Source organism: Schistocerca serialis, chromosome 9 (assembly GCF_023864345.2).
Source record: "Schistocerca serialis cubense isolate TAMUIC-IGC-003099 chromosome 9, iqSchSeri2.2, whole genome shotgun sequence".
Taxonomy (NCBI): domain Eukaryota; kingdom Metazoa; phylum Arthropoda; class Insecta; order Orthoptera; family Acrididae; genus Schistocerca; species Schistocerca serialis.
The window spans coordinates 199,370,999-199,392,894 of NC_064646.1; the positions used below are offsets into that span (position 1 = coordinate 199,370,999).

The 21,896-nt window shown below is 42.5% G+C and overlaps 1 protein-coding gene across 1 annotated transcript in view; it reads left to right on the top strand.

The window, feature by feature from the left end:
• LOC126419767 (uncharacterized) overlaps positions 1–15,696 on the top strand; it is a 59,142-nt gene extending 43,446 nt beyond the window's left edge. The window contains exons 5-6 of the mRNA XM_050086942.1: positions 4,563–4,683; positions 15,499–15,696. Coding sequence (XP_049942899.1) covers positions 4,563–4,683; positions 15,499–15,563 — 186 coding nt within the window. The 3' untranslated portion in view covers positions 15,564–15,696. The remainder of the gene's footprint in view (positions 1–4,562; positions 4,684–15,498) is intronic.
• Positions 15,697–21,896: the final 6,200 nt, after the last annotated feature.

A 21,896-nucleotide genomic window follows, 5' to 3' on the forward strand; every position in this document is an offset into this window, starting at 1 on the left:
AAGTATTGAATAGGATTGGGGAGAAGAGAAGTTTGTGGCACAACTTGACCAGAAGAAGGGATCGGTTGGTAGGACATGTTCTGAGGCATCAAGGGATCACCAATTCAGTATTGGAGGGCAGTGTGGAGGGTAAGAATCATAGGGGGAGACCAAGAGATGAATACACTAAGCAGATTCAGAAGGATGTAGGTTGCAGTAGGTACTGGGAGATGAAGAAGCTTGCACAGGATAGAGTAGCATGGAGAGCTGCATCAAACCAGTCTCAGGACTGAAGACCACAACAACAACAACAACAACATAGGCACCGTAAACTTTTCCTTAAGAAATTAGAAAAAAAGTCATTAACTTTAGGCGAGTCTGTTTCAGGCTCAACAACTGTACGAGGATTCTGAAGCTTCCTCACGGGGACATCGTGTCTGTTCGCTTTAGCGCTAACGTGAAATGTAGCTTAATTGCTAAGAACTAACTGTAGTAAAACCTATCTTCTTCTATACCTTCCGGCAGAACATTGTTGAAGTCAGGTCGCTTACTTTTACAAACAGACCAAAGTGCTTACTCTACTGGTAGTCTGTGGCGTTAACAGATCAAATGTCATCATAACACTCACCAAACTGTTATACGATTTACTGCAAGTTCGAAGCTTTGGTAGCGAGTAGACATCTGTGGGCGCCGCACAAACGTTTGCCGACTTCTTTCCACCGTTACATCAGGAGTGAAGGGTCGATGTGGGCACTTGTGTAAACATCATTTCTCTTTAGGCAGAGGATATAAACGAGGAATATTTTTGGATGAGGGCGGATATACTCAGACTTGCTGAACTATAGTACACAAAACGCCCCCTGTTGAGTGGACGCATTATTACTTCAGAGTCACTGAGAACACTTATATTCCTCCTTGCAGCAGCTATTCTCTAAGACTCTAATAGGCCCATTCAATCAACGTAAAACCCTTGTCCGGCACGTGTACTGCTTGGTAATTATTACACTCCAACATCAGGACATTCTCTAACATGCAGCCGATATATTTCTTCTCGAAACTTATAAGAACGTCGCTTATGTGCGGAGCGTTGATTTTCGTAAACGTTTTTCAAGTTTTGAGTAACTTGACTCATGCCAATTTAAATCTTCCTTTTACCTTTCTAAGGGGCACGAACCATTCATAGGTAAGCAGATTCGGAGAGCAGCGCGACTGCGAAAGCATTATTATCCTCCTTTAAGTCAAAGTCTGCCTGACACACAAGATTGTTTGACGAGGTGGATAGACGCACTGGAGAAGAAACTCTGGTTACCACGAATCTCCACCTGGTTTGCATTTTTCGGTGCTGGTGGCGAAGTCGTCTTCCATCGACCCGGTTCTTAATGTGTGGGTCATGTCTAATGAAAACAATATGATGGGTTAATGCTCCGCAAAATTATAACAAACATGTGCTAACATATATAAAAACCTAATATATTGTCCAGATTTTCTGCACATCTTCGACTTGTACACAATATGAAGTCACCTTAACATCGCATAACTACTGATTTCTCACTTACAAGACAGGAGTCTGAGACTCCCCCAAATCGATTTTTCCATATAATGGATGGTCAGTTTCACCTAAAATGCATTATCCCTGTAATGTATTGCGAAATGCATATTTTCTATTCAGATGAAGTTCGAAACATCGTTAATGCACATTACATTTCAGAGAACCTAACCGGGGCAGAGAAATAATCACGCAATAGCAATAAGCAAATGATGAGTTCATTGGTCTTATATGAAAAGTAAACACATACGTCTTATGAAATTTATTTTTAAAATTACAACTAGAATAACCAGGGACAAAGTTAAGTACACGAATGCAATGTAAGTTCCCGAAGGAAAAAAGTATTTCTGCGATATCATTACAAATGAAGAGTTCTCGGATTTTAACCATTACTTGAACCATGAAACCTTGCTTTTTGCCAAATTTCATGATTCTATATGACCTATTCGTTTTGGCATACAAGCTTAAAAGCTTAACGAAGTCAAGGGACCGTACAATTTAGGGAGTGATACAAATTTTATGTTAATGCCTTTATCCGTAGCTGAGAAAAAAGAAGCTTAACAGTCACACAGACAGACATACATACGGTGAAAAAAATGATAAAATGAGATTCCTTTAATACCAATTGAGATACGGACCAAGATGCACCAGAATATTTGTTGCTTGTTGGTTGTTGTTCACGACAAGAGTACGTTTGTTACCAGTTAGGTACTCATTACCAGCGCGTTTCATGATACACTACTGGCCATTAAAATGGCTACACCAAGAAGAAATGCAGATGATAAATAGATATTCATTGGACAAATATATTATAACTGAACTGACATGTGATTACATTTTCACGCAATTTCGGTGCATAGATCCTGAGAAATCAGTACCCAGAACAACCACCTCTGGCCGCAATAACGGCCTTGATACACCTAGACATTGAGTCAAACAGAACTTGGATGACGTCTACAGGTGCAGCTGCCCATGCAGCTTCAACATGATACCACAGTTCATCATGAGTAGTGGCTGGCTTATTGTGACGAGCCAGTTGCTCGGCCACCATTGACCAGAAGTTTTCAATTGGTGAGAGATTTGGAGAATGTGCTGGACAGGGCAGCAGTCGAACGTTTTCTGTATTCAGAAAGGTCCGTACAGGACGTGCTCCACGCGGTCGTGCATTATCTTGCTGAAGTGTAGGACTTCGCCGGGATCGAATGAAGGGTAGAGCCACGGGTTATAACACATCTGTTCAAAGTGCCGTCAATGCGAGCAAGAGGTGACCGAGACATGTAATCAATGGTACCCCATACCATCACGCCGGGTGGTACGCCAGTATGGCGATGACGAATACACACTTCCAATGTGCGTTCGCCGAGATGTCGTCAAACACGATTGCGACCATTATGACGCTGTAAACAGAATCTGCATTCATCCGAAAAAATGACGTTTTGTCATTCGTGCACCCAGGTTCGTCGTTGAGTACACCATCGCAGGCGCTCCTGTCTGTGATGCAGCGTCAAGGGTATCCGCAGCCATGGTCTCCGAGCTGATGGCCCATGCTGCTGCAAACGTCGTCGAACTGTTCATGTAGATGGTTGTTGTCCTGCACGATCCGTCACAGCCAGGCGGATAAGATGCCTGTCATCTTGACTGCTAGTGATACGAGGCCGTTGGGATCCAGCACGGCGTTCCGTATTACCCTCCTGAACCCACCAATTCCATATTCCGCTAACAGTCATCGGATCTCGACCAACGCGAGCAGCAATGTCGCGATACGATAAACCGCAATCGCGCCAAGTCGGAAACATGATGGTACGCATTTCTCCTCCTACACTGGGCATCACAACAACGTTTCACCAGGCAACGCGGGTCAACTGCTGTTTATGTATGAGAAATGGTTTGGAAACTTTCCTCACATCAGCACGTTGTAGGTGTCGCACCTTGTGTGAATGCTCTGAAAAGATAATCATTTGCATATCACAGCATCTTCTTCATGTCGGTTAAATTTCGCATCTGTAGCAATTGTAATGGCCAGTAGTGTAGAAAACCACGATATTAAGACTATTTGGCTAACACTGTGCGAAAATATTTCCAATAAATTTGGGATAAAATAGGTTGGTGATTCACCACTTAGGACAGAATACTTCCAGCATAGTTTTCGCATAGGGCCTCAGGACGACAAGCGCTATAGCTTCATGAAACTGACAGAGATGATCTGAAGTGCCGATGGGGTTTCACCAGTAATTTGGTTGAGTTGACTGTTCCTACAACGGAAACGGTTAAATCGATCTGCTAGAAAAGTTTTCCTTTATCTTGACCTGTCGGATAACGGAACCATTAGGTTACGTCGAGCTAAAACTGTATCTTGATTGTGTGAGGAACGGTTCATCTGCAGTCACACGTCTTGTGCAAGACGTTTTAACAAGACTTTTGATGTCCAGTATCTGCTTCCTGGATCTCTGCCTGACCATGATGTAATCTAACTGAAAGCTTCCCTTAGAACATGGCATTTTCCAGGAAAATCTTCTCCTCTTGTGACTCTTGAAGAGATCCTTCGCTGTAACCATCTGAAATTTGTTGGAGAAGTCAGTTAGTCTTTCTCCTCTTTTATTCCTTGTCCCAAGTCCATAGTCCCCGGTAACCTTTTCTTCAACTCCTTCTCCTACAATTGCATTCCAGTCCCGCATGACTATTAGATTTTTATCTCCCTTCACATACTGTACTACCCTTCCAATATCCTCATATACTTTTTCTCTCCCTTCATCTTCAACATGGAAACTGAAGGGAATCATTCTTGGTAGTGTTACGTACTGTCAGAGAGAACGTGGCTGCATTTCGTTCATCTAAGCTCTTTCACACATTGTGGTAACAAAAGGGATATCTGAGTCTCTATCTTTTTTTTTAAATAATTCCTGTTACTGTTTAGTATCGATTAATATTGTGGGTCTCTAACTGTTCATTAATATTCATTTAAAGCTCTGAGACAAATAATATCTGGATATACCTTCTGCATAATCTTATGTTGTCATGCTATCAACCTTTGTTACAGATTACGCCGGAAGGGGTCCTAAACGTAGACAATATGTTCAAAGAAGCAGACAAGTTCCTAAAGGAAAGAGGACAGTCGAAGACTACCTTGAGAGAGGAAATTGAAGAATGCGCAAAGAAAAGTGAGTTCCTATTAAGTAATTATATCATCCCGGATGAACTATTAAACGGGAACCCAACGGTAGATTAAATCAGAGTTTGTTAGTTATTACGATTTTTTGTATGTATGTTTTGGCAATATTATTTTCGCATCTAGCAGCTCTAAAAACAAATATTTTGCCTCACCACAATACAACAGAATTGCGGAACGATTAAAAAAGGCTCAAAAATGTATTACCTTCTCACAGTCACGGTACTTTTATTTTGTAAGAAGCCAACTACCCAACGTAAATTATATATATCTCATTTTCCAATTCACTGTGTATTTTAATGTAACCAAGAAAGGGGGTGGGGGTGGTGAAACATTAAGCAATCCGGAGTGGCCGCGCGCTTAGGGGCGCCATGTCACACAGATTGCGCCGTCCCTCTTGCCAGAGGTTCGAGTCACCCCCCCCCCCCCCCTCTGGCATGGGTGTCTCTGTTGTACTTAGCATACGTTGGTTTAAGTAGCGTGTAAGTCTAGGGACCGATGACCTCAGAAGTTTGGTCATTTAAGAATTCACACGCATGTATTAAAAGCACTGAGTTCAGTCTCTTGCTTTTCCGTACAGTTTACGCTTGCCACAAGAAATCATATTATTCTTTTCTTTGTTGTGCATTACAACCCGTGGTCTAGGGGTAGCGTCTTCGATTCATAATCAAAACGGCGTTGGTCCCGGGTTCGATCCCCGCCACTTACTAAATTTTGATAAATAACCAGCATTGGCGGCCGAAGACTTCCAGCATATGAAGTCAGCCTCATTCTGCCATCGGCCTTGTCAAAGAGGGCGGAGGAGCGGATAGAGGTTCAGGGCACTCTATTGTCCTAGGGGTGGGAAATTGCCCCTAAAGGCGGAAGAATCAGCAATGATCAACGACATGGAAACCACTGCATTAAAGACACGTAACGTGTATCCACAGGACATGTGGCCTGTAATTGAAGAAGTGTCATGATGATCTCTTCATTGGCAAAAGATTCCGGAATAGTCCCCCATTCGGATATCCGGGAGGGGACTGCCAAGGGCTAGGTTACCATGAGAAAAAGATTGAATAATCAACGAAAGGATAACGTTCTACGAGTCGGGGCGTGGAATGTCAGAAGCTTGAACGTGGTAGGGAAACTAGAAAATCTGAAAAGGGAAATGCAAAGGCTCAATCTAGATATAGTAGGGATCAGTGCAGTGAAGTGGAAGGAAGACAAGGATTTCTGGTCAGATGAGTATCGGGTAATATCAACAGCAGCAGGAAACGGTATAACAGGTGTAGGATTCGTTATGAATAGGAAGGTAGGGCAGAGGGTGTGTTACTGTGAACAGTTCAGTGACCGGGTTGTTCTAATCAGAATCGACAGCAGACCAACAGCGACAACGATAGTCCAGGTATACATACCGACGTCGCAAGCTGAAGATGAACAGATAGAGAAAGTGTATGAGGATATTGAAAGGGTATTACAGTATGTATAGGGGGACGAAAATCTAATAGTCATGGGTAACTGGAATGCAGTTGTAGGGGAAGGAGTAGAAGAAAAGGTTACAGGAGAATATGGGCTTGGGACGAGGAATGAAAGAGGAGAAAAACTAATTGAGTTGTGTAACAAGTTTCAGCTAGTAATAACGAATACCCTGTTCAAGAATCACAAGAGGAGGTGGTATACTTGGAAAAGGCCGGGAGATACGGGAAGATTTCTGTTAGATTACATCATTGTCAGACAGAGATTCCGAAATCAGATACTGGATTGTAAGGCGTACCCAGGAGCAGATATAGACTCAGATCACAATATAGTAGTGATGAAGAGTAGGCTGAAGTTCAAGACATTAGTCAGGAAGAATCAATACGCGAAAAGCAGCGCGATTCGTCATGGGGACATTTAGTCAGCGCGAGAGCGTTACGGAGATGCTGAACAAGCTCCAGTGGCGGACACTTCAAGAAAGGCGTTACGCAATACGGAGAGGTTTATTATCGAAATTACGAGAGAGCACATTCCGGGAAGAGATGGGCAACATATTACTACCGCCCACATATATCTCGCGTAATGATCACAATGAAAAGATCCGAGAAATTAGAGCAAATACGGAGACTTACAAGCAGTCGTTCTTCCCACGCACAATTCGTGAATGGAACAGGGAAGGGGGGATCAGATAGTGGTACAATAAGTACCCTCCGCCACACACCGTAAGGTGGCTCGTGGAGTATAGATGTAGATGTAGAATACGCAATGAAGTGGGATACGGAAGTACCAAGGAATGACGAGATACGTTTGAAGTTCTCTAACGCTATAGATACAGCAATAAGGAATAGCGCAGTAGGCTGTACAGTTGAAGAGAAATGGACATCTCTAAAAAGGGCTATCACAGAAGTTGGGAAGGAAAACATATGTACAAAGGTAGCTGCGAAGAAACCATGGCTAACAGATGAAATACTTCAGTTGATTGATGAAAACAGGAAGTACAAACATGGTCCGGGAAAATCAGGAATACAGAAACACAAGTCACTGAGGAATGAAATAAATAGGAAGTGCAGGGAAGCTAAGACGAAATGGCTGCAGGAAAAATGTGAAGACATCGAAAAAGATATGATTGTCGGAAGGACACACTCAGCATACAGGAAAGTCAAAACAACCTTTGGTGACATTAAAAGCAACGGTGGTTACATTAAGAGTGCTACGGGAATTCCACTGTTAAATGCAGAGGAGAGAGAGCAGATAGGTGGAAAGAATACATTGAAAGCCTCTATGAGGGTGAAGATTTGTCTGATGTGATAGAAGAAGAAACAGGAATCGATTTAGAAGAGATAGGGGATCCAGTATTAGAATCGGAATTTAAAAGAGCTTTGGAGGACTTACGGTCAAATAAGGCAGAAGGGATAGATAACATTCCATCAGAATTTCGAAAATCATTGGGGGAAGCGGCAACAAAACGACTATTCCCGTTGGTGTGTAGAATATATGAGTCTGGCGATATACCATCTGACTTTCGGAAAAGCATCATCCACACAATTCCGAAGACGGCAAGAGCTGACAAGTGCGAGAATTATCGCACAATCAGCTTAACAGCTCATGCATCGAAGCTGCTTACAAGAATAATGTACAGATGAATGGAAAAGAAAATTGAGAATGCGCTAGGTAACGATGAGTTTGGCTTTAGGAAAAGTAAAGGGACGTGAGAGGCAATTCTGACGTTACGGCTAATAATGGAAGCAAGGCTAAAGAAAAATCAAGACACTTTCATAGGATTTGTCGACCTACAAAAAGCTTTCGACAATATAAAATGGTGCAAGCTGTTCGAGATTCTGAAAAAAGTAGGGGTAAGCTATAGGGAAAGGCGGGTCATATACAATATGTACGACAACCAAGAGGGAATAATAAGAGTGGACGATCAAGAACGAAGTGCTCGTATTAAGAAGGGTGTAAGACAAGGCTGTAGCCTTTCGCCCCTTCTCTTCAATCTGTACATCGAAGAAGCAAAGGTTCAGCAGTGGAATTAAAATACAAGGTGAAAGGATATCAATGATGCGATTCGCTGATGACATTGCTATCCTGAGTGAAAGTGAAGAAGAATTAAATGATCTGCTGAACGGAATGAACAGTCTAATGAGTACACAGTATGGTTTGAGAGTAAATCGGAGAAAGACGAAGGTAATGAGAAGTAGTAGAAATGAGAACAGCGAGAAACTTAACATCAGGACTGATTTTCACGACGTCTCTGAAGTTAAGAAATTCTGCTACCTAGGCAGTAAAATAACCAATGACGGACGGAGCAAGGAGGACATCAAAAGATGTCTCGCTATGGCAGAAAAGGCATTTCTGGCCAAGAGAAGTCTACTAATATCAATTATCGGCCTTCATTTGAGGAAGAAATTTCTGAGGATGTACGTCTGGAGTACAGCATTGTATGGTAGTGAAACATGGACTGTGGGAAAACCGGAACAGAAGAGAATCGAATCATTTGAGATGTGGTGCTATAGACGAATGTTGAAAATTAGGTGGACTGATAAGGTAAGGAATGAGGAGGTTCTACACAGAATCGAAGAGGAAAGGAATATGTGGAAAACACTGATAAGGAGAAGGGACAGGATGATAGGACATCTGCTAAGACATGAGGGAATGACTTCCATGGTATTAGAGGGAGCTGTAGAGGGCAAAAACTATAGAGGAAGTCAGAGATTGGAAACGTCAAGCAAATAATTGAGGACGTGGGTTGCAAGTGCTTCTCTGAGATGAAGAGATTAGCACAGGAAAGGAATTCGTGGCGGGCCGCATCAAGCCAGTCAGTAGACTGATGACAAAAAAAAAAGTTACTGTACTATTTCTTATTATTCGTATTCTGACTGGTGTGATGCGGCTCTCCAAGAATTCCTATCCTGTAAAAAACTGTTCATGTCAGAGTAGCACTTGCGTTTTGTGTCCTCAGTCTCATGTTCGGTTGGCTTCAAACTCTGGCTTCCTGCCACACTCTGTACCCTCTACATCTCCCTCAAGTATCAAGGAACTTATTAACTGATCTCTTTAACACATACGCTATTATCATGTTACTTCTTCTTTCAGTCTTTTCCACATGTTTCCCATTTTGCCGATTGTCAAGACAACCTTCTCTTTTCTTATCTTATCCGCCCACTTATTGTTTAACTTCCTTCCATTATCTTTTTTCCCTGTGTCATTTCATTCTTCATCATGTTAAGATAGATGTTCTGTCACAATAGAGCTCTTTTGGCAGGAATGTCCTGTTTGCCTTTGACAGTACACCTCTTATCTGCTCCCTGCTTCGTCCAACACGTGTTAATTTCCTTCAGAAGTATCGAAATTCCTACAGTGTTGATTACGTTTTTCGCTAGTTTCACATTTGCTGCTCATCATGAATGTCATCATTCGTCTACTTCCATATTCCGTTCTCAGTATACTATTACTTTCAATATGTCGTCTAATACTTCTTCAGTTTCATTGAGTATACATCAACACCGAATCTCATCACTGCTGTCGTTTCACCCTGAAAGAAATCCAACTTCTGAACGTTTCTTCAATTTCTGGGATTTTTCTTCGATGTATGGATTGAACAGTATGAGTGAGAGACCAATCATGTATTTGACACCCTTTTTAATCCGAAAATTGTGTTCATCCTCTCTTACTTTCCCTTTCTGTTCTGGTAGGTACTGTATATTGCCTTTCTTTACCTATAGCTTCCTTCTATTTCCCTTAGAATTCCGAATATCGTGTATCAGTATACGTTGGGGAACGCTCTTTTAGGTCCAGTAATCTTATGAGTTTGTCTTGTTATTCTTGAGTCTTCCTTTCCTTATTAAGCGCAGTACCCATCTCGCTATATATTGCCTTTGGTTTTACTAAAGTCGAACTGTTGTGGGTCATCTAACAGATTCTACACTTTATTAACCATAATGAAATTTTCGCTCTGCAGTAGGGTGTGCGCTGATAAAAAACTTTCTGGCAGAATAAAACTGTGTGTCGGACAGAAACTCGAATTGGGGACTCTTGCCTTTCGCGTGAAAGTGCTCTACCAGCTTAGCTACCAAAGAACAACTCTATATCCACTCTCACAGCTTCATTTTTACGTACCATTCTTCTTAATTTTATTCCAGCTGGTTACTGCATAAGAGATAATAATTTGATTGTACAGAAGGTATTGCACCTATCGGCCCTGCTACCTCCAGGAAAAACACGGTTCTATGTCAACAGAAAGTACCTCATACACTACTGGCCATTAAAATTGCTACACCAAAAAGAAATGCAGATGATAAACGGGTATTAATTCGGCAAATATATTATACTAGAATTGACATGTGATTACATTTTCACGCAATTTGGGTGCGTAGATCCTGAGAAATCAGTACCCAGAACAACCACCTCTGGCTGCAATAATGGGCTTGATGCGCCTGGGATTTGAGTCAAACAGAGCTTGGATGGCGTCTACAGGTACAGCTGCCCATGCAGCTTCAACACGATACCACAGTTCATCAAGAGTAGTGACTGGCATATTGTGACGAGCCAGTTGCTCGGTCTCCATTGACCTAACGTTTTCAGTTGGTGAGAGATCTGGAGAATGTGCTGGCAAGGGCAGCAGTCGCACATTTTCTGTTTCCGGAAAGGCCCGTACTGGACCTGCAACATTCGGTCGTGCATTATCCTGCTGAAATGCAGGGTTTCCACTATTCAAAGTGCCGTGAATGCGAACAATAGATGACCAAGAACTGTAACCAATGGCAACCCATACCATCACGCCGGGTGATACGCCAGTATGGCAGTGACGAATACACGCTTCCAATGTGCGTTCACCGTGATGTCATCAAACACGGATGCGACCATCATGATGCTGTAAGCAGAACCTGGATTCATCCGAAAAAATTACGCTTTTCCATTCGTGCATCCAGGTTCGTCGTTGAGTACACCATCGCAGGCGCTCCTGTCCCTGATGCTGCGTCAAGGGAATCGCAGCCATGATCTCCGAGCTGATAGTCCATGCTGCTGCAAAAGTCGTCGAACTATTCGTGAAGATGGTTGCTGTCTACTAACGTCCCCATCTGATGACTCAGGGATCGAGACGTGGCTGCACGATCCGTTACAGCCATGCGGATAAGGTGCCTGTGTTCTCGACTGCTAGTGATACGAGGACGTTGGGATCCAGCACGGCGTTCCGTATTACCATCCTGAACTCACCGATTCCTTAATCTGTTAACAGTCAATGGATCTCGACCAGCGAGAGCAGCAATATCGCGGTACGATAAACCGCAAACGCGATGGACTACAATCTGACCTCTATCAAAGTCGGAAACGTGATGGTACGCATTTCTCCTGCTTACACGAGGCAACACAACAACGTTTCACCAGGTAACGCCAGTTAACTGCTGTTTGTGTATGAGAAATTGGTTGGAAACATTCCTCATGTCAGCACGTTGTAGGTGACGCCACTGGCGCCAACCTTGTGTGAATGCTCTGAAAAGCTAATCATTTGCATATCACAGCATCTTTTTCCTGTCGGTTAAATCTCTCGTCTGTAGCACGTCATCTTCGTGGTGTAGCAATTGTAATGGCCAGTAGCGTATAAACCAACTTGAACAGTCGTTTGTGTAACACTCGCTTAATTATTTTAGAAACCAAGAGGGAATGTTATCTATGTCTTCCACCTTATTTGATAGTATGGAAAGTTTCTAATACCCTGCCTAATACTGGATCTTCTATTTCTGCCGTCTTGACTCCATTTTTTTTTTCTGTCACGCTGTGAGCCAGATCTTCCTTTTTGTAGTGACCTTCCATGTAGCTTTTCCACTTACTACTTCTCTTCTGCGTTTACCAGTGCAATGTCTCTGTCATTCATAAGATTGTCGCCTTTGCTTTTCACGTAAGGCTGTTTTGACTTCTCTAAATGTTGAACCTTTCCCCCTATGACCACAAGCTTTTCAATTGCTTCCTATTTTCCATACAGCAGTTTTGTCTTGGTCAACCTGCACTGCCTGTTTAACTCATTCCTGAGTTACTTATACGACGTGTTCGGAAATACCCGTTGAAAAGTTCTAGGGCTTGTAGACGGGAGTGAGCACATAATATTTTGAACAGGAACCCATTCTACGAGTGTTTCATTTCAGATGTTTAACTCACTTCTGCTTGAGGAATTTAATTAGATATTATCCAGCACAGTTTTCAGGTAACATTTCGAAAGGTAATAAAAAGAAACATCGATTTATGACTTAAGAAAATTTGTTTGTGTTAACAATCAGACACCACGTGTTTACATTATTCCGAAACAAAAGGGAACCCAACAGACTGTACGTATAGAACAGTACTGCCTCATTGCAACAGCGGCTCGATGTGGCGACCAAGAACGTTGTTACACACATTGTAACTACGAAGTACCCACTCTCTATCCCACGTGGCGTCTCTTCAATTTCTAATACGGCGCCCAGAATTCATGGCAGCAGTCTTCTTCTGTCTCTACAGGAGTCTCGTAAATTAAATTTTGTAGATGATCCCACAAGAACTAGTGCGTAGGCGTACAAATCATTCTGTCTACCATATTACATGCCAGGACAAGCAACTCTGCGACTTTCCTCTTTCCCTCAACACACGTGGGCAGTCTACACATCTGAAATGAAAACATCGGATAATAGAAACGTTACGTTTCGGGCATAGGTTTGTTATTTAAAAATTATGTACTTACTCCCCTCTACAAGCCCTAGAAGCTTGTAACGAGAATCACCGAATACCCTGTATTACTATATTACTGTCTGTTTTTAAACATTTATGCCCTTCCATTTTTGGGCGATCAATTGAAGTAACTTTCCGTGTTCCTATATTCGTCTCTGCCACATCTCTGATTGTCCTTTTCAGAGATGTCGATACCTCTTCAACTGAACTGTCTGTCAGGGCATTTGTTATCACCGTATTTTTAGGCTTCACCAATCAATACTCTGTCTTTCATAGTAGAAAGTTGGTAATCCGTCACTCGATCCTGTCATTGCAATTTTCCCGGTCTTTTGCACTTGGCCCCTGTTTGGCTAGTCTCCTCCTTTGTCTTTTCCATCCATCGCCTCGGTGTCCTGCCCTACCATCTTCTCCTACGTGACCAAAGAAGAGGCTGAAAATAAATACTCGAGAACCTCTTCTCCACTAAGCGTTGTAGAAGTACTGCTCAGTTGGTTTATTTGCTCTACCATGATATTCGCTACAGCGTATCATGCGTCTACATCTCGAAAGCATCAATCCAATTGTGGTGCTTTTCAGCTATTATCTACGTTTGAGCTTCGTAAAGGGAAATTACAGACGTCACAGGTTCCAGAACTCTCAATTTGATATAACTCGTTAGGGCTCGTTATTTCTAAATCACTGGCGGCTTTAGCCTTAGAGATCTTCTAATAAATCTCATTCCTTAGTACATCAGTGTACCACTTCATTCCACAATAATTTTTCCATACGATCCGCTTTAACACCAATCTGTTGTAGAATATCACGAAATTGTTTTCTGTGACTATACCAGCTCCTAGGTACGTCCTTCAGTCCGATATTTTGTTTCGAAATCTCTATCTGACCGTGGTGTAACCTAATGGGTATCGTACGGACTTCGCAGGCCTGTTGTGATTTTTTGTGTATGTATTGTATTAAGTGTGCAATGTTGCGGACCCCTATAGCAGTACACAGTTGCCTTCACACGTCCGCACATGCATCACTCTAATGGACTTGAATCCTGGGTACGCGGTGCTCACTCCAACGGGCGACAACGACCTGTCGCTCTCCAAGGAATCTGGATATCGAGCTACGCCCAGGCAGCTAGTGCGTAATGAGGTGGGGCACCCCATAGATGTATTTGTTACAGCGGACCAGTCGACTAGCCACCACGTTTCCAGAATTTAATTTGATATCCACCTGCGTGGATGTGTGAAGAAAATGGTGTAAGCGTTGCAGTTTAGAAAACATGCACAACGCAAGGAGTGAATTGTTGGACTGGTACTCTCATTCCAGTTCAAATGGTTCAAATGGCTCTGAGCACTATGGGACTTAACATCTGAGGTCATCAGTCCCCTAGAACTTAGAGCTACTTAAACCTAACTAACCTAAGGACATTACACACATTCATGCCCGAGGCAGGATTCGAACCTGCGACCGTAGCGGTCGCGCGGTTCCAGACTGAAGCGCCTAGAACCGCTCGGCCACACCGGCCGGCTCTCATTCCAGTTCCTGTGTTGGTTAAGGTCCATGACTAATGAGCAAAGCACATAACGACAACCTTATAGCATGCTGGCCAACATGTCGACGAGAGCCCGAAATCTTTATGCGTTATCGGCATCATTCGCCTCGCTCTATATAAAATTCGACAATAATCGACAGTGACTACAGCACTGCTCAATTGGGATACGCTGTTGTTTTTTCCTTTTAACTATCTTTTTGTCCGTCACGTCGCATGTGCCGCTTTCCAAAACGAATGGCATCCAAGATAGTGGCTTCCAAAAGGGCTACTGTGGTGGTAATTGACACCGCTTTTTGTTTTAAAAGGAGGATGGTTCCGCACAGGCGGAGCATCGTGTGTATTTTAGTTAGTGACACTCAGTCAAAAAATGTTAATTAAATGTATGGAGTATTCTCCAGTAATCACCACTCCACTTTCAAAAATTTAGAACAGTAATTGGGTAGAGTGAAAAGCATTACCTATACTTGCGCGCGTAATTCAATCCCGTTTAAGTCACTACCGAAAACTCGTCATGTGCTGACACAAAACTATCACTGACATACTATATCTCTTGTTGGGTGCCCGCATCTCGTGGTCGTGCGGTAGCGTTCTCGCTTCCCACGCCCGGGTTCCCGGGTTCGATTCCCGGCGGGGTCAGGGATTTTCTCTGCCTCGTGATGGCTGGGTGTTGTGTGCTGCCCTTAGGTTAGTTAGGTTTAAGTAGTTCTAAGTTCTAGGGGACTGATGCCCATAGATGTTAAGTCCCATAGTGCTCAGAGCCATTTGAACCATTTTTGAACTTATTGGGTAGTTGTTAGTATCTACGAAAGAAGTGGTTACATTTCGATCATTCTGTGATATGTTTATTTGTGTGTGTGTGTGTGTGTGTGTGTGTGTGTGTGTGTGTGTGTGTGTGTGTGTGTGTGTGTGTGTGTGTGTGTGTGTGTGTGTGTGTAAGTGTGTTTGTGTGTTTGTGAAATATAGAAATATTGTGACAGATGTCGTACATAACGTGTGACAGTAAGCATTTGCGTAAAGGTATTAGAGGTATGCTAAGAGTAAAAATAATGTTACCTAGTACCTCATTTACCTCATAACTTAATAGTAATTTTGGATTTTACGTATCTTTTTCAGCTGGGACTGGAAAATGTATGACGTCGTACGTAAATATCGTATGTTTGCTGGGCACTGTCAGCTGAGATGGTTACCGTTCTGATAAAGAGGCAGAAAATTGCTGCGATTTTCCTTTTTTTTCCAGCTGTTTGGAAACCATTTGCAATACTGTTACCTATTTTAGCACCGCACAGTGTAACATTCAGTACAGTAAAGCAATAAACGAAACGAATACACGGAATCCATTTTCTCGAGTTCTCAGCTTGATAACAAAACCCTATGTACCAGCGAAGCGCAGTTTTATTTTGCAGATCAGCATGGTACTTTTACAACTCACTTAGAGTGTTCGACCGTTTAAGGATATGCGTAAATTCTCCTGTAATCAAACACACCTATAACAGATGTGGTCCAGTACATCAAAGGCATGTTACCCTTCTGTCAAATATTATAGTCATCCCATGTGATTCATGGTTACTTCTAAACTGTCAGCTTTTTCTATACCTCTGCTATATCTTTCTAAAATTCACTGAAATTACTGAAATAAACTCTTTGCAAGGTGCCAGAATTGAGCAACATGAAGTTGAGATTCCAAAATACACGCTTATTGCTACATAATCACTGTTCATATACATAATTTATTTCACATTTCTTTTAGATGTAAAACTATTGAGGAGTTTAGAAATGCGAAGGAAGAAAGTCAATGAAATATCAGTTCCGGTCATAACCGGAAAAGCCTGTTTCATGGCGTAATCTGTCTTACTAAGTCGCTGCTGTGGAGCCCGATACTAATAAAGGTTCCCATCTAACGGAGTCAAGAGAAAACAATAATCTGATTTTAAATATTTCGCGTAGTTATTGACGGATTTTAAAATGCTGTCATAATCTAGCTGCTAGTATGTAAAACCTTATGTTAAATTTTATCACGATAAGACAGACAGTGTAACTGGCGGTGCACAAATACTCATACTTTGTATTTCATTGTATTGTATCAAACCGGGGACCCAGAAACAATGGATAGCCTTCGTCCCGCTGTGGCCCTCAGTGGTTCGCAACCCCACAACACGCCACAGCAGTCCACCCACCCCACCGCCGCCCCACACCGAATCTAGGGCTATTGTGTGGTTTGGGCCCTAGTGGACCCCCCTCCCCCCCCCCCCCCCCATCCATCTCAAACCAGACGAGACGACAGTAAACTCAAATGTTTGCGTGGTCGCCGCCCCACACCGAATCTAGGGCTATTGTGTGGTTTGGGCCCTAGTGGACCCCCCTCCCCCCCCCCCCCCCCCCATCCATCTCAAACCAGACGAGACGACAGTAAACTCAAATGTTTGCGTGGTAGAATAATGATGGTGTACGTGTACGTGGAAACGGTGTTTGCACAGCAATCGCCGACACAGTGAAACTGAGGCGGAATAAGGGGAACCAGCCCGCATTCGCTGAGGTAGATGGCCTTAAAAACCATCCACAGGCTGGCCGGCACACAGGACCTCGACACTAATCCGCCGGGCGGATTCGTGCCGGGGACCGGCACGCCTTCCCACTCGGGAAGCAGCGCGTTGGACCGCGCGGTTAGCCGGGCGGGCTAATATCCGTATGTAGCTACTATTTGAGAATGAGAGCACTTCTCGACCTACAACAAACTTTGCACTTAATTTTAAATCATTACGAAAATGTTTCTCGGAGATGTAATAAACAAAATTATGAAAAGAGAAAAGTTTAATGCATACTACCTTTCCAATGTTCATTTAATCAGATAACAGCATTTCGCATTTTGATTCATTACAACTTTACTACGGACTGTACGACAGTATGCTACCATTACCCCTGAATTTTGCTGCAAAATTATATCAATATACAACTCACAGTTTAGGAGATACGACATTGTAAACACTTAGTGGATGGAAAAGCTAGAATTTGCTTGAAGTAGAGTGCAGTAAAACTTTAAATTTAAACGTTTTAATATACATACCTCAACAAAAGTTTTGAATATTACAGAGTTTATGGCAATGACTTCTTATAGTATACACATTGAGGTTTGTACGATAACTTATTAACAATACAAATGTAAGTCGTTCCATAAACCAGCACTATCTTGGTTGGTTACGAAAAAATCTTTACAATACAATGTGGGCTCTCTCTAGGTGTACATCTTGAAAACAAAATCAGTGAGAATGCTTACGTCATGATGATGGTTATCACTCTTTAATGGTGAGTGTGTCCTCCTCACACACAGGTGAGTTCTTCCACTCTCTGCATGAGACCATCAAGTTTATGTTGGGGTACTAGGTAAGGAAATAAAAGAAACATTAAGGAGAGGAATTAAAATTAAAGATGAAAGGATATCGGCGATACGATTCAATGATGACATTGCCAGTCTCAGTGAAAGCATTGCTATCCTCAGTGCAAGTGAAGAAGAATTACATGATCTGCTGAATGGAATGAACACTGTAATGAGTACAGAGTATGGATTGAGAGTAAATAGAAGAAAGGCGAAAGTAATGAGAAGTAGCAGAAATGAGAACTTCTAGAAACCTCACATCAGCGTTGATGGTCACGAACTAGATGAAACTAAGGCAGCAAAATAACCAATGATGGACAGAGCAAGTCTAACATCAAAAGCACACTAACACTGACAAAAATTGCACCCTTGGCTAAGAGAAGTCTGGTGGTATCAAACGTAAGCCTTAACTTGAAGAAGGGATTTCTAAAAATGTGTTTTTCTAGCACAGCGTTGCATGTCAGTGAAACATGGACTGTGATAAAACCGACACAGAAGAGAATGGAAGCATTTGAGAAATGATGCTACTGGTGAAAGTTGAAAATTAGGTGGGTTGCTAACGTAAGGGATCAGGAAGTTCTGCGCATGATGGAAGAGGAAAGGAATATGTGGTAAATGCTGACAAGAAGAAGGAAAAGGATGGCAGGATATCTGTTAATGTGTCAATGAAATGATTCCATGATACTAGGGGCAGCTTCAGAGGTTAAAATAGCAAAAGAAGAGAGCGATTGGAATAAACCCAGCAAATAACTGAGAAAATAGATTGCAAGTGCTGCTGCTCAAAATTGAAGAGGATGGCACAGGGCCGGCCGGTGTGGCCGTGCGGTTCTAGGCGCTTCAGTCTGGAACCGCATGACAGCTACGGTCGTAGGTTCGAATCCTGCCTCGGGCATGGATGTTTGTGATGTCTTTAGGTTAGTTAGGTTTAAGTAGTTCTAAGTTCTAGGGGACTGATGACCACAGATGTTAAGTCCTATAGTGCTCAGAGCCATTTGAACCATTTAATGACAGAGGACAGTAATTCGTGGCGGCCCCTCAGACGACTGATGACTCAAAAAAAAAAAAAAAGGTCACGTTCCTCAATGGCAACTTCAGTCAGGTCCTGAAAATTCGGTTCTGGTCAATGTACTGAGTTGATATTTCATCTTTGAAGATACCGAGACACTGTTAGAGTACGGTCGGCCTTGCGTTGTCATCGACTAGACTAGGATGAAGTTGTCACCGATCTCACGTCTGTAGGGCCTTAGAATCGTTCGTAGGACCTCTTGGAGTTATCGGGGACCAGCCAAATTGTCGTATATGCGAATTAGAGTGGTCTGCTGTCACATCATTATTTCCGTCCGAAACATTACACTTCCACCCACAAACGGATGGACTTCGTGAAAGTATCGACATTCCCGGTGCCGTCTAGCGCTTCGCAAAACCCTAGCAAGTCTAGTATTTGGTCGCAGTCCAATCCTGGTCACGTTGAAAAACATGACATTTCACCAATCTGCAGTGATGTATTGTTGTTTTGCTGGATTCCAAGTCTTTCGATTGCATCGGTTCCCTTGATTCAGTGCAAAACCTCTCATTGGTCTTCAGAAATGAAGACCAGCCCGCTGCAATCCTCTACACCCTGTTTGGCCTGAGTTACGAATCCCTGCTGTCCGGAGATATCATAAGAGCATGACATCTTTGAGGTCTGCCGTTAAAATTTCCTGTCTCTCTGTACGTTCTCCACACCTTCGACACACCACTTTCAGTGACATGTAATCCATCGGCAACATCTCGTTGTTTAAGATCTACTGAAAATAAAGCCACTGTCCTGACTCTATCAATGTGTTATATGCGTCAACGTGGCATGTTGTTGCAGTGATGAACACAAACTGAATGAAGCTGTTATTCATATTGGACTGGTCACGGTGTGCCGCTGTGACAGTGGTATGTTTGCATGACTGGGAAGCGGTCAGAAAGTATGCCAGAAGTAAACACTGTCCAGCTATGTGCTCGAACTGAATAACGCATGAAGTGCCTAGGTCAATGAGACCTCTAACGTCGTAGACTAAATTTTACAATAGTTTTCCGAACTTTTGTTGAGCAGTTTATTACTGCTATACTACTAACTATTCGCAACACGCGTTGCAGTCATTATCTACATATGTCACTGAATGTACTATGTCACTGAATGTACCTGTAAGACTATATAATGTGCGACGCGTAGTTCACGAGATCTGGTGTCATAAACACTTAGGTGCGTGATAAAGGAGCTTTCACAAAGAAAAGGATTGCAGGTTACCTAGAATATATTCTTCCGGTGCTTCATAAAGGCAGAACTTATCGAACTTCCTGAAGAACATCATAACTTTCCCAAACATGTAACACGTGAACTCATTCGTATAGTAACCAGATGTAGCAAGTGTGTATATGGGTATCCACTTCTTTAAGGAACCAGGTGTTACTCCTAAAAGGGTAAAGGTTAAGAGATTAGGGAAAGCGGAAGACAACCTGATGATGTAACCGAACGTGATGGTTAGTTGTTCATAACTGAAATTTCGCTACAAATGTGGAACATTTTTATTACTGTAGTCTTAAAAAACCGTGTTTCCGGATCACAACCACGTCTTCATATGCAACTGTAATTTAAAAATGAAAGCTTATCACTGAAGAGTAGGGCCCTTTAAAAGTTAATAATGGTACAAAAGCTTATAGACAACAACGAACACACATTGAATCTGATCTAGGAGTACATGTTCAAGTTAAGTTAACAGGCAGCACATCTGCCGTGCATGGCTCGTCAGAGGAAGTATGGAAAAGTGATCACGCTAAAACCCACTTTGAAATGGGCCTAAGTCGAACATGTACTGCAAGCGCCACCGAGGAGTCTAAATAAATCCCAATAGAGCACGATTACAGAGGAAAGACTAGGAGCTACAAAATAAGGCTAAAACTGAGGCATAAATAGCTGCATTTACGGAAGTCCAACCGCTGAAAGTCTGTGCAGCGTTGCCATTAACAGGTGGCTCAAATGGCTCTGAGCACTATGGGACTCAACATCTGAGGTCATCAATTCCCTAGACTCAAAACTACTTAAACCTAAGGACATCACCATCATCCACGCCCGAGGCAGGATTCGAACCTGCAACCGTAGCAGCAGCGCGGTTCCGGACTGGAGTGCCTAGAACCGCTCGGCCACCGCGGCCGGCTCATTAATAGGCAACACGCTGATAGACATAAATGTAGCAGACGAAACACTATTCAAATATTCATAACCATGCAACTAAACGTGTGAGAAACGGCGCACTCGCAACGTCTGCCCCATGCCAATTATTAGCAGAAAGCTGCAGTGTGCCCTGTATGCCAAGATAACGCGGACTGAGTAATGAGACTACAAGGTCCATTTAAGTAAACACGTCGTGAGAAGCACTCCATCCGCGCAAAAGAGGAACTAAGGTAAGGTTCAAAGCTGCGAAAATAATAATTAACAGCTGCTGACAGCGCCACATTTACGGGGGATAAGCGCCCCATGGAAAACGTTCTGGTCAAAGTCCAAAGTAACTAGAAAAGATATAAAGCAGCTGAGGTAAAACCAATGATATCAACAAAGACACAACTGACTCACATGACATCTGATGCCAAACCAGCTCACTATGCAAAACGTTTCAGGAAGTCAAACAAGTAACTGCTATAATAATAGCTAAAAGGCTATTGTGACAATAGAGATACAGGACAGAAGTACGAAAAATGTAAACACCTTGCAAAGCACATACAGTGCTGAATAAATAACTATGTCAAATAATTAGAACCTAAAAAATGCAAAAAATCGGTAAGGAAACTCCCAAGACAATGTCATTAAAAGTACTAATGACATAATCTGAAATCACCTTGGGAGCCGGACCAAAAACGTAAAAACTGCTATGTATAAACAAAACTGTAACCCCCCCCCCCCCCCAGACATTAAACGGCCAACAAACATAAAAATAGATAAAGAACACTAAATACAGGGACCTTGGAAGGGCTACGGGAAAAGCGCCAACAAGAGAAAATTAAGTGAAAAATTAATTGGCTGTTTTAAGAACTGCAAAAAAATCACGGAATATATTTGTAAGTTTAATTTTTACCTGACTGCTCAGGGAAAATTTAGGACTACTGGTTCTGTGTT